General features: G+C 43.4%; 1 protein-coding gene across 1 annotated transcript in view; it reads right to left on the reverse strand.

The window, feature by feature from the left end:
• Positions 1 to 12,990, reverse strand: part of PROS1 (protein S) — a 224,672-nt gene that overhangs the window by 146,300 nt on the left and 65,382 nt on the right. Inside the window, exon 4 of the mRNA XM_053706038.1 lies at positions 4,752 to 4,841. Within this exon, the coding sequence (XP_053562013.1) occupies positions 4,752 to 4,841 (90 nt within the window). The remainder of the gene's footprint in view (positions 1 to 4,751; positions 4,842 to 12,990) is intronic.

Consider the following 12,990-nt stretch of genomic DNA (forward strand, 5'->3'; position numbering starts at 1 on the left):
GAAAAAGGCCCACAGCTGTGTAGGCTCTAGGTGATAACATGGAGGAGTGAAATGTGGTGCAAACCCACCTCATCCTTCCTTGTGATCACCAGTTCCTTCTGTGTCCTAATGCAGCCAGGCACTGCACTCCCTTCCTCTACTCCCTGACACTGTACTGACATATGAAGCAGAGAACCACACATGGATAAAAGAAGCAGGCAATAGGTTAAGAGGACAGAGAGATTTAATGTTGCTGGACACACGTATCTGATCTGAGGTCTGTTTGAGCATTTAGCCATCATAAAACAGACCATGGGTTGTGCATGTGATTGGAGGTCAGTTTGAGAATACAGGTGGCATAAAGGGGTTGCTAGAGACACACATCTGATCTGGCATGAACAAATCACTAGACACATGCTTCTCATTCGAGGTTATTCAGGCATACAGGTAGCAAAAACCTGTTGCTGGACAAATATATTTATTCTGAAGTCTGTCTAGGCATAAAGAAGTAGATGAGGGCAAACATTTGATCGCAGATCTTCTTGAGTATATGCCGAGCATAAAAGGTATTAGAGGTATGTTTTTAGTCTTTAATCTAAATCATAAGAAATACAAACTGTCTGCCACACTTAAAAATCACCTAATGAGCAAATATTGTGATAGAGACTAGAATTCTAAAACCTTGTTAACACTGCTCCATATATTGCTTGCTACACTGCTTTATTCATGGACTTTAAAGGCATGTTCCTCTATATTACATTTGTATAGGCTTATGTCCAATGCACAGGAGCACACATTTAAAGGACAGTGGAAATGGCCAGGTTAAAAAGGCACTATTCCAGGATCCTAGTCTTTGAGTGCATAAAGACTTTTGATATAAATATCTCCAGGTTTATCTGTAAAAACATCAACATGGCTTCATCAATGTATTTTGGATTTGACTTTCCAAATTAAAGGGGCATTAGATTACGCAGTTTTCTATTAGTCTTCCTTTATTATTGCATTTAACAGCCGTAAAAGGGTTAAAGTCTCACTCAGGAACACATTGCTGTTCCTACACAGGAGACAGCTAGACAGCTAGTAATAGGCAGTTACACGAGTATTTCACTCCTTATTAACTTGCAAGAAGTGTTGCAGCTCCCAAGAAGGACTTTAGTTATGTGTGTACCCCCTTTGTGGGAGTTAACAAATAGTAACAAAGGGACAAATAAAACTAAGCTGAAATTCTGTAACTCAATAGAGCATATTATTTTTGCTAGAATATCCTATTAAGGGCTAGATTACAAGTGAGACACTGGGGCCTATTTATCAAAGGTCTTGCAGACCTGATCCGACAGTGCGGATCAGGTCCGCAAGACATCGCTGAATGCGGAGAGCAATACGCTCTCCGCATTTAACATTGCACCAGCAGCTTACAAGAACTGCTGGTGCAGCACCGCCCCCTGCTGACTCGCGGCCAATCAGGGAGGTGTCAATCAACCCGATCGTACTCTATCGGGTTGATTTCCGGCGATTCCTGTCGGCCTCATCAGAGCAGGCGGACAGGGTTATGGAGCAGCTTCTTAACTGGTGTTTCTGGCGAGTCTGAAGACTCGCCAGAAACACGGGCCCACAAGCTCCGTTCGGAGCTTGATAAATGGGCCCCAATATCTTAACGCGCACTCGTAAAGTGGCAAATATCGCGCTCAAGTATACGCAATATTGCGCTCTACTCATAATCTAGACCTAAGACTTAAGAAAAACAAGCTGGAATGACAATGCATAAAAACTTAAAGGGACATTGTACACTAGATTTTTCTTAGTATACATGTGTAGATGATCCATTTATATAGCCCATCTGGGGAGATTTTTGCAAAAATTTATAATTTTGCATATTTTTAAATAACTATCGGCTAGATTACGAGTTTTGTGGTACGAGCTGCTCAGTACTAACTTGCAAGTTATTGTCACCGCTCACCTCCCTACAGCGCTGGTATTACAGGTTTACAAAAACCCGGCGTTAGCAGGCAAGAAGTGAGCGTAGCGCAAAATTGAGCTCCATACCGCACTCCAATACCAGTGCTGCGGTAAGCTGGTTTAACGTGCTCGTGCACGATTTCCACATAGACATCAATGAGGAGAGCCAGCTGAAAAAAAGCCTTACACCTGCAATAAAGCAGTGTAAAGCTCCGTAACGCAGCCCCATTGATTCCTATGGGGAAAGAAAATTTATGTTTACACCTAACACCCTAACATAAACCCCGAGTCTAAACACCCCTAATCTGCCGCCCCCGACATCGCCGACACCTACAATACACTTATTAACCCCTAATCTGCCACCCCCGACATCGTCACCACCTACCTACACTTATTAACCCCTAATCTGCCGCGCCCAATGTCCCTGCAACCTGCATACATTTATTAACCCCTAATCTGCCACCCCCAACGTCGCCACTATACTAAAGTTATTAACCCCTAAACCTCTGGCCCCCCACATCACTAACACTAAATAAATATATTAACCACTAAACATAACATAAACCCAGAGTCTAAAGACCCCTAATCTGCCGCCCCCGACATCGCCACCACCTACATTATATTTATTAACCCCTAATCTGCTGCCCCCAACATCGCCAACACCTACATAATGTTATTAACCCCTAATCTGCTGCCCCAACGTCGCCGCCACCTACATTATATTTATTTATACCCTAATCTGCTGCCCCCAACATTGCCGACACCTACATAATGTTATTAACCCCTAATCTGCTGCCCCCAACGTCGCCGCCACCTACATTATATTTATTAACCCCTAATCTGCCGTCCCCGACATCGCCGCTACCTACATTATATTTATTTATACCCTAATCTGCTGCCGCTGACACCTACATAATGTTATTAACCCCTAATCTGCTGCCCCAACGTCGCCGCCACCTACATTATATTTATTAATCCCTAATCTCCCGCCCCCAATGTAGCCGCCACCTACATAATGTTATTAACCCTTAATCTCCCGCCCACAATGTCGCCGCAAGCTACCTACACTTATTAACCCCTAATCTGCCACCCCCAACGTCGCCGCCACTATACTAAATTGATTAACCCCTAAACCTAACCCTAAGTCTAACCCTAACACCCACTAACTTTAATGTAATTAAAATAAATCTAAATAATTTAAAACTAAATACTTACCTGTAAAATAAACCCTAAGCTAGCTACAATATAACTAATAGTTATGTTGTATATAGCTTAGATTTTTTTTTTATTTCACAGACAAGTTTGTATATATTTTAACTAGGTAGAATAGTTACTAATAGTTATTAACTATTTACTAATTACCTAGCTAAAATAAATACAAATTTACCTGTAAAATACAACCTAACCTGTCTTACACCAACACCTAACCTTACACTACAGTTAAATCAATTACATAAATTAAATACAATTAACTAAATTACAAAAAAAACAACCCACTAAATTACACAAAATAAAAAAGAAATTATCAGATATTTAAACTAATAACACCTAATCTAATAGCCCTATCAAAATAAAAAACCCTCTAGCCTACAATAAACTGCCAATGGCCCTTAAAAGGGCCTTTTGCTGGGCATTGCCCCAAAGAAATCAGCTCTTTTACCTGTAAAAGGTAAAAACAAACAACCCCCCAACAGTAAAACTCACCACCCACACAACCCCCCCCAAATAAAATCCTAACTAAAAAACCTAAGCTCCCCATTGCCCCAAAAAGGGCATTTGGATGGGCATTGCCCTTAAAGGGCATTTAGCTGTTTTTCTGCCCAAATCCTAATCTAAAAATAAAACCCACCCAATAAACCCTCAAAAAAGCCTAACACTAACCCCCGAAGATCTACTTACAGTTTTTGAAGACCCAACATCCATCCTCAACGAAGCCAGCAGAAGTCCTCAACGAAGCGGCAGAAGTCTTCATCCAGATGGCATCTTCTATCTTCATCCATCCGGCGCAGAGCGGGTCCATCTTCAAGACATCTGGCGCAGAGCATCCTCTTCAATCGACGTCTTCTTGAACAATGAATTCTCCTTTAAATGACGTCATCCAAGATGGCGTCCCTTGAATTCCAATTGGCTGATAGAATTCTATCAGCCAATCGGAATTAAAGGTGAAAAAATCCTATTGGCTGATGCAATCAGCAAATAGAATTGATCTTGCATTCTATTGGCTGATTGGAACAGCCAATAGAATGCGAGCTTAATCCTATTGGCTGATTGCATCAGCCAATAGGATTTTTTCACCATTAATTCCAATTGACTGATAAAATTCTAATTCAAGGGACGCCATCTTGGTAGTGAAAAAGAGCCTTAACGCTGCTTTTTCACTCATATCGCAAAACTCGTAATCTAGCCGATTGTTTTAGATGTATACTGATGTACACAGAATTCAGATTGCTTCTATTTGTATAATGGGTCTTTTATATGCAAGGGAGAAAGAGGGTCTACTTCCAGCACCTTTCACTGGGTGTCCCAGCCTAACCTCGTTAACCGTGCTAAATTGGGAGCTTCTAAGTAAGTTTTTAAAAGGTTTTATACTGGATTTTTATATCAGTATCTGTGCATGTTAATATTTATAGTAGTGTCTATTACATGCAGTTATATGAGAATGGATGTATACTTTTATCTTATTTTTACTACTGACCCAAAATATTTGGATATTTACTAATGCAATATATTCTGTATTACTGTAAAGTATCTCTAATAATATATAGCATAGTTTCTATTAAAATAAGGTTATACAAAATTTATGAAATCTTAAAAACCTTTTATGCAAGTTCTCAGATCAGCTGGTCCATCATAATTCAAATAACTCAATCTGTTGGATATTCCTGCACGATGGGCACCAACGCATGCTGCAATCATAAAAATGAAGAGGATTACAATATTAGTATTATTGTTATAATGACAAGGGTACTACTAATAATTTTTATTTTGTTCAATATTCATATTTTAAATCAGTTACCATTTGAACAGGGCTTAAAGGGACAGAAAACGCCTTGTAAATAACAAAATGTATGCTTACCTGATAAATTATTTTTTTCATGCTGGTGAGAGTCCATGAGCCATTACTACTGGGATTCAACTGCTGGATTTCGAAAGCTCTAAGAGGTTTAATCCCTTTTATTCTAGTCTGACGTATAGCTAAGAAAGGAGACGCAGAAAGGTAAGAATGTAGGGAAAATGAGGTGCAAACTAGAACTGCTGCCTAAATTATTTTTAAGTAAAACATGAAAGTGGGAAGGTCTTGTGGACTCTCACCACCATGAAAGAAATTGATTTAACAGGTAAACATACATTTTGTTTTCTTTTATAAGGTGGTGAGAGTCCATGAGCCATTACTTGTGTTAACTAATACCCAAGCTGTAGAGTCCACAAATAATTGGGTGGGACAAAAAGTTTTTAAGGCAGGCACCTAATTACCAGTCACTGCTGCCTGAAGGAGTTTCCTACAAAACACAACAAAATGGTAGAATTTAAAGAAGGTATGTTGCTGCCTTGCAAATTAATTCAATATAATCATCATTCTTCAAAATCCAAGAAGAATAAACTGATCTAGAAAAAAAGGGCAATAATTAGATTTGGAAAAGACTATCCCACCTACAAGCAAACCTTGATAATCAAGAGATTTAGCCAAAAAACTCAAGAAATTGGGGGGGCGGAGCTAGCCTGTGCCCAAGATGGTCGCAGGTGTTTAGAGCTCCGAAGTGTGGTCGGCGAAATCATCTTACCAGCACCACAGCTTTGAGACCCGGGAGCTACAAATACCCGCACCTGATTTCTAGGGGCATGTGACACTTTTGGCGACCTTTGCTAAAGCTCCGGTGCGTGCTAGGCCGGATACAGCAAACTGCGGACCCACGCGGCTCCCCTGAGGCCTACCAAGGACTTTCACTGAGGCGCATGGCCATGTCACCTGGGCCATAGGGAGTATACTGTACACGTCCCCTCTTTTCACCATATCACGGTTGGCGGAGGACCGCAGATGTGGGACCGGTGACCGAATCACTATACGGAACGAGTCTGAGGGGTAAGAGGGGATCTGAATCCTATCACACGTATAATACATTGGGCCCTCTCTGCCCCGGGGCTGCGCCATCGCTATGCACACCGGGTCTGAAAAGGGGGGTTTCCTCTGAGCAGCAACATTAACGGCCCAGATTACAACGCAGGGCTAAAGCAGAGCAGTACTAGATGCGGGGCGCCTCCACAAGGTAAATAATAAGGCATCTGTTTGTTGGGCATGTGCGGTTCTCCTTGTCTCAGTGCCTCATAAAGGAGCGGGCATCTGAATATTTTCTTATATCAGCCCTATAATTGAACTTGCCATTTATATTGAGGGGCGCACGACTTGATACAGGGGATCCCCCCTAACTTTTCCACACACTGTCACTGCAGCAAAATTTGAATAAGGGACACCCACTAAGGCCTATCATGTCATCTAAAAGACTACCCAGAGCGGACAAGGCGGGAAAGGGTAACACCTCTACGGCCTCCACTGTACACAGTTTTTTCAAAGCTGCGGAAGCAGCGGCTACTGAGCAAGCTGACAATACGGCGAAAATGCCACCCCCAACCCACAACTCTGATCCAGAGGAGAGCCCAGACACAATGCTAACTAAGGCGGACTTGCAAACTCTGCCCTCCAAAGAGGACTTCAATAAGTTTATAGGGCAAGTTAGCTTAATGATAAAATCCAGCCTATCCGAGGTTAAGAGGGAAATAAGTGAAATAGGTTCCAGGATAGCACAAATTGAAGAAGATGCAGAACAAACTGACAGAATCCTCGACCTCCAGTCCCGCCAAATGTCCCATCACTCTACTATCATAACTCAACTACAGGACGAGGTTGAAGACCTGGACAACAGGGGGAGGCGCCAAAATATCAGAATCAGGGGGGTCTCCGAAAACATCAAGACCCCGGAACTCCTACCATACCTACAAACATTATTCAACAAACTGATGGATAATGAAGAAGCGGTGGACTACCCCCTGGATAGATATCACAGAGCTCTGAGACCCCCCCCGAAAGACACTGCCCCCCCGAGAGACATTGTTATCAAGTTTACCAGTTTCAGGGACAAGGAGAATATCCTCTCAGCGGCCCGGAAAAAATCTCCCATCACACACAATGGATGTGCCCTTCAATTCTATGCAGACCTCAGCCAAATGACCCTAAGCAAAAGGCGGGAGGCTAGATACCTCACCTTGCACCTAAGAGACCTTGGCATCCCTTATAGATGGGGATTCCCCTTTAATCTAAAAGTAATTAGAGACAATTTGACTGCTGTTTATAGAACCCCTGAGGACCTGGAGGATTTCTGCTCACTCTTAAAGATATCACAACCCAAGCCTCCTGACCTGAAAGAGGCTCCCGGAGACCAGCGCACACCAAACTCACAGAGACAGGAGTGGACTCAGGTCCCCCAAAGAAAGAAACGGAGACCCACAGCTAAGAATTCTGTTGACCAAGGGGAACCTACCTGAACTATGGAACTGCCTTCCAGCAGATCACCTCACTATATGAGACTTTCCGGCCTTGGGCGACTACTTCCCTTGCCCCCCTGTGGGCATGGATAAGGAGCATGCAGGAACTTGTGTTGGTTAATCCATTTCACCACAGACTATGGAACATAGTAATGTATAAGTATTGCTCTCTTTTTCTTTTATTTCTTGTTACCTCACGCCTTGCACTCCCCTATGGACCGCTGCTAAGGCTGTTAGTGTGTTTAGACTGCCTTGCACCGTTTAGCAACCCCAGAATGTCAAACTCCAGGATTTAATGTTCTGCTGCCGACCTGCTACCACAAGTAGTAGCAGCCACTTATACCCCCTTCCCTTAGTTAAGTAGACAGAGGCGAATAATGCTTCATGTTTGTGTTCAAGTTTTTGTGTTAATTTTTGTATATTCTGTTTTATTAACATGTGCTCTTTACCATTACAGAATTGCCCTCTCCACCCTACTCTCATCGCATCCTCCTACTTCCCCCCACTACCCGAGGCCTGGCAGGGGCCGTAAATGCTACACGTCAGTTCACCCTCAGGTAATAGTCCACCACACTACACCGCAAACACATTTAGGTGCTACCCTCATATGGAGTCTCCCATGGCAGATTAACATCTATCCCCCCCACCCCACTAGTAGTCCAGTATGGCTCCGTTGCTGAACCAGAAGTCCCCCCACGCGGGACAACACCATATTAAATTAGTATCTCAGAATGCGAAGGGGCTAAATTCACCCACAAAGCGGTCAGTTGCTCTCTCATGTTTTAAAAAATCTAAGGCTGACCTGGTCTTTGTCCAAGAGACCCACTTTTCTAGAGATAACTCCCCTAAATTTACCAACAAGGACTACCCCACCGCATATTTTGCATCACATACAGCCAAACGAGGGGGGGTGGGAATCTTGTTTCATAGGACACTGCCGTTTCAACTTACAACCATGGAAACGGATCCAGGGGGAAGATGGATTATCCTTATCGGCCTCCTTTATAGTCGACCAGTTACGATGGTCAATGTCTATGCCCCAAATTTGAAACAAGCACAATTTTTTAAAAGAGTTACGACTAAAATCCTTCAGGTACAGAAAGGTGCCTTAATATTAGCTGGTGACCTAAATGTTGCACTCGAGCCGGGTATTGATTGCTCCCTGGGTCGAGGCAGTATCCCCATAAAAACCCTACAGGACCTTAGAACGTGGGCACATAAGCTCACCCTGATTGATGTGTGGAGGGCCAAACACCCGGGCCAGCGGAACTACACCTTCTTTTCCAACCCGCACCAATGCTACTCACGCATAGACTATGTATTTGTAGATCAAATTAACTATTGCTTAGTACAGGAGGCGGACATCGAACCAACGAGTTGGTCCGACCACGCCGCAGTGTCGGCTACTTTGAAATGGTCTGAACGACCGTTGACCCCTTACTCATGGCGGCTCGATGAATCCCTGTTAAAACACCCAATCTTCTCTAAAAGCGTAGCGGAGATGATAAAAGTTTATTTTGAACTCAATAATACGCCAGACATATCACCGCACACTCTATGGGAGGCCCACAAATGTGTCATCAGAGGGGAAATGATAAAACGCAAGGCGGCCCTCACCAAACAATACCGCAAGACCTATTACTTAATGACCCAAAATATTCGCGAATTAGAACAGACCCACAAAAACTCCCCTCTAGATAAAGTCATAGCAGATAAGTTAAGGCAGGCAAGGAATGACTTAAATAGGTTAATATTCAGAGAAGCCCAATCCAAAGCGTTATACCTCAAGAAAATGTATCTGGCCAACTCAAACAAGATAGGCCCGACCCTAGCAAAAAACCTTAAGGAACAGAAGCTGAACTCATATGTACATAGCATAGTCGACTCTTCGGGCCGCCAGGCTCTCAGCAGCCACCATATTGTAGAAGAATTTAGAAAGTTTTATAATACACTATATAACCTGCCGAAACCACCATTGGCGGCTAATCTTCAAGAGCGAGAGAGGTATATAGCTGAAGCTGCACTCCCGGCCCTCACTGCAGAGCTATCCCAGAAACTAGAGGCCCCTATTACCCTCCAAGAAGTCCTCCTAGCTATAAAATCCCTCCCCCTGCGCAAGAGCCCAGGACCCGACGGGTTCACAAACCTATACTATAAAAACTACAGGCAACTCCTGGCCCCGCACCTTACTTCCATGTTCAGAGCGATAGATGATAAGACACCCTGGCCCAGGAGCAGCTTAGAGGCTCACGTTATAGTTTTGCCGAAGGCGGAGAGAGACCCCCAGAAAGTGGAAAATTATAGACCTATATCCCTGCTCAACTCCGACGTCAAGATTTATGCAAAAATTTTGGCAACCCGCTTAAACTCCATTCTCCCTCAAATTATCCATGTGGATCAAACGGGGTTTATCCCGGGAGAGAAGCACAGGACAATACCATCAGGGTAATCCAACTCTTAGAGCATGCCAGCCGGTCGAAGATCCCATCGATATTAATATCGACAGATGCTGAGAAAGCCTTCGACCGGCTGGACTGGAACTTCTTACACTCGTGCCTGTCCGCCTTCGGTATCGGAGACCTGATGACCCATAGAATTTTTAGCCTTTACACACAACCCTCAGCGAAAATTAAAGCTAACGGTGTTCTGTCAGATAGCTTTAGCATTGGGAATGGGACTAGGCAGGGCTGCCCCCTGTCCCCGCTCCTCTTTGCTATCTCCATGGAGGTGCTCGCGGCACACATCAGACAGAACCACAATATCACTGGTATAACCTTAGGTCCCAACTCTTTCAAAATAACCCTCTACGCGGACGATGTCCTTATTCTGTTAACTTCCCCCTCCACTTCCATCACCTATTTATTAGAGGAATTCAACCGATTTAGCGCCCACTCCAATTTTCATATAAATGCACAAAAATCTGAAATCCTAAATATTAATATGAAAAAGCAATCCTTTGAGGCCTTAAGGACTCACTGCCCATATAAACTAAATTTAGACAAACTTAAATACTTAGGAATCCAGCTCACGCCGGGGAGTAGCAAACTATTTAAGCACAACTATATACCCCTCATGCATAGGCTCAAAAAGGAACTCGACGGTTGGCAGCACAGACCACTCTCGTGGTGGGGTAGGATGCAAGCAGTAAAGATGACGGCCCTCCCACAACTGCTTTATGTTATGCAGACTGTACCTATCCACCTCCCGAACACATATATCAATCAACTACAGTCAATAATAAACTCTTTTATATGGGGTAACATTAAACCACGTATTAGCAAGAAAATTATTACAGCCCCGCTGGGCGCAGGAGGGCTAGGAGTGCCGTCGGTGTTGTCATACCATAGGGCCGTAGTTCTGCAGAGAATCATTGAATGGCATAACCCGGCTAATTCCAAAGCATGGACAACTATAGACTCTTTCTTATTAAAATCTCCGAATATTGGTCCCCTTAGTTGGGTCAAGCATTCGGCTAGACCCCCCCTAGCAAGACTATCCCCACTATACAACCACCTATTCAAAACATGGGATGGGATTCGAGCTAAAATAAAGGGCATCTCGTCCCTCATCTCCCCAATGTCTCCAATCTCTTATAACGCTGAATTCACGGGAGGGTTACTGGCCGAAAGACCTAATCCTACTGGCCTGGAGCGCACAATACCGTTTACTAATCTGGTTTTTAACCACGCATTAAAAACCCGCTCCAAGCTGGCTGACTTGGCAGGAGGTGCTTTCTCTGGGTGGCTCAAATATGCACAGCTCACACACCTATTGAAAATCTCACCCCATAGGGATAGCCTACTCAGAGATTTGACCCACTTTGAAACGCTATGCCTATCTGGTACGACCCCCCGTGGCTCTCTATCAAAGGCCAAAAAAATGCTAGATGCAGCACAGACCCCCACGTCCTCTCCTTATAAACTACATTGGCAGGAGGAGCTGGGAGCGGAGATCCCTGAGGAACATTGGCAAGATATATTACACTACACCGCCAAGTCCTCATCCATACCAAGATCCCTAGAGCTTAACCATAAGGTGTTGTTCCGCTGGTATCTCACACCGGAAAGACTTAAAAAGATCTACCCAGGAGCGGGTGCCACTTGTTGGAGGGGGTGCGGGTCTAATGGGACGATGGCACATATCTGGTGGCAATGCCGCTCGATATCTCCCTTTTGGAGGGGAGTGGAGCAGCTCCTTAGGGAACTATTGGGAGCAACATTTCACCTTTCGCCCTCTATAGCCCTCCTAAATCATAAACCTGATAAAGTTTGTAAAATTAAATGGAAACTAACACAAATTAGCCTAAATAGTGCAAAGGCACTTATTGCCCGTAACTGGAAATCTGCACGCACTCCCACAATACAGGAATGGCTCACACACACCTCAGAACTCTTAGCGGCGGAAGAATATTCTTACTATAGCAATGGTAATTTATCCTTTTTCCATAATGTCCAGTTCTATTGGGAGACCCTACTTAAAGCCCCCGCCATAACTGGAGACTAAGCTCCAGTGGAGGAAATACAAAACATAGAGCGGGACCTCCCAGGCCAGGCCTCCATTACTCTTCCCCCCCCCCTTCTCCTCTAACCTGCCATCCTATCTCTCATCTCCCACTCCATCCTCCTCTCCTATTTTCCTCCCCTCCCTTCATCGCCACATAGTAGGTGTGGTTTAAAGAGTTTGAATCAATTGCACATACAAATGTTGTAGTTGTTTTATTGAATGATGTTATGCTTATTGGAATCTGTATAACCTAACCTTAGATACACTAGCCACTGTGATGATAGGATAATTTTTGGTCTATGCAAATCAGCACAGCGAGAGATGCCTCAAGAGCGGCATCCCAATACAGACTTAATGGACAATAACCCCAAGTAGGATGATCCGTGGCACAGGGGGTTCACCCTGAAAGAGAGATTGCGTAAAGTATAACCTTGACGTTATGTACCGTATCTTATAATTTTTATCCCTGATTTGTGTGTCGTTCACTAAATTGTATCGCTGTTGACTTCCAATAAAGCTTGTTTAAAAAAAAAAAAAAAAAAAAATTGCATGCTCTATCTGAATCATTAAAGTTTAATTTTGAAAAAAAAAAAAACTCAAGAAATTGTTGTGGCTCTTAAACCTTTACGTGGACCAAAGGACAAACAAGTTAAAAGGTTTGTCTAAAAACCTTTGTAATTTTAAAATATAATTCAAGTGCTCTCACAATATCTACATTACGTAAGAGACAATCAAATAAAGTCTTTGGATTAGGGCAAGGAGATTGGCTATAATCTCCTGATTGATATCTAAAAAACAAAATTTATGCTTACCTGATAAATTTCTTTCTTTTGCAATGTACCGAGTCCACGGATTCATCCTAACTTGTGGGATATTGTCCTTCCTGACAGGAAGTAACAAAGAGAGCACCACAGCAGAGCTGTCTATATAGCTCCCCCCTTAACTCCACTCCCCAGTCATTCGACTGAAGGCCAAGGAAGAAAAGGAGAAACTATAAGTTGCAGAGGTGACTGA

This window comes from Bombina bombina, chromosome 3 (assembly GCF_027579735.1).
Source record: "Bombina bombina isolate aBomBom1 chromosome 3, aBomBom1.pri, whole genome shotgun sequence".
NCBI classification, from domain to species: Eukaryota; Metazoa; Chordata; class Amphibia; order Anura; family Bombinatoridae; genus Bombina; species Bombina bombina.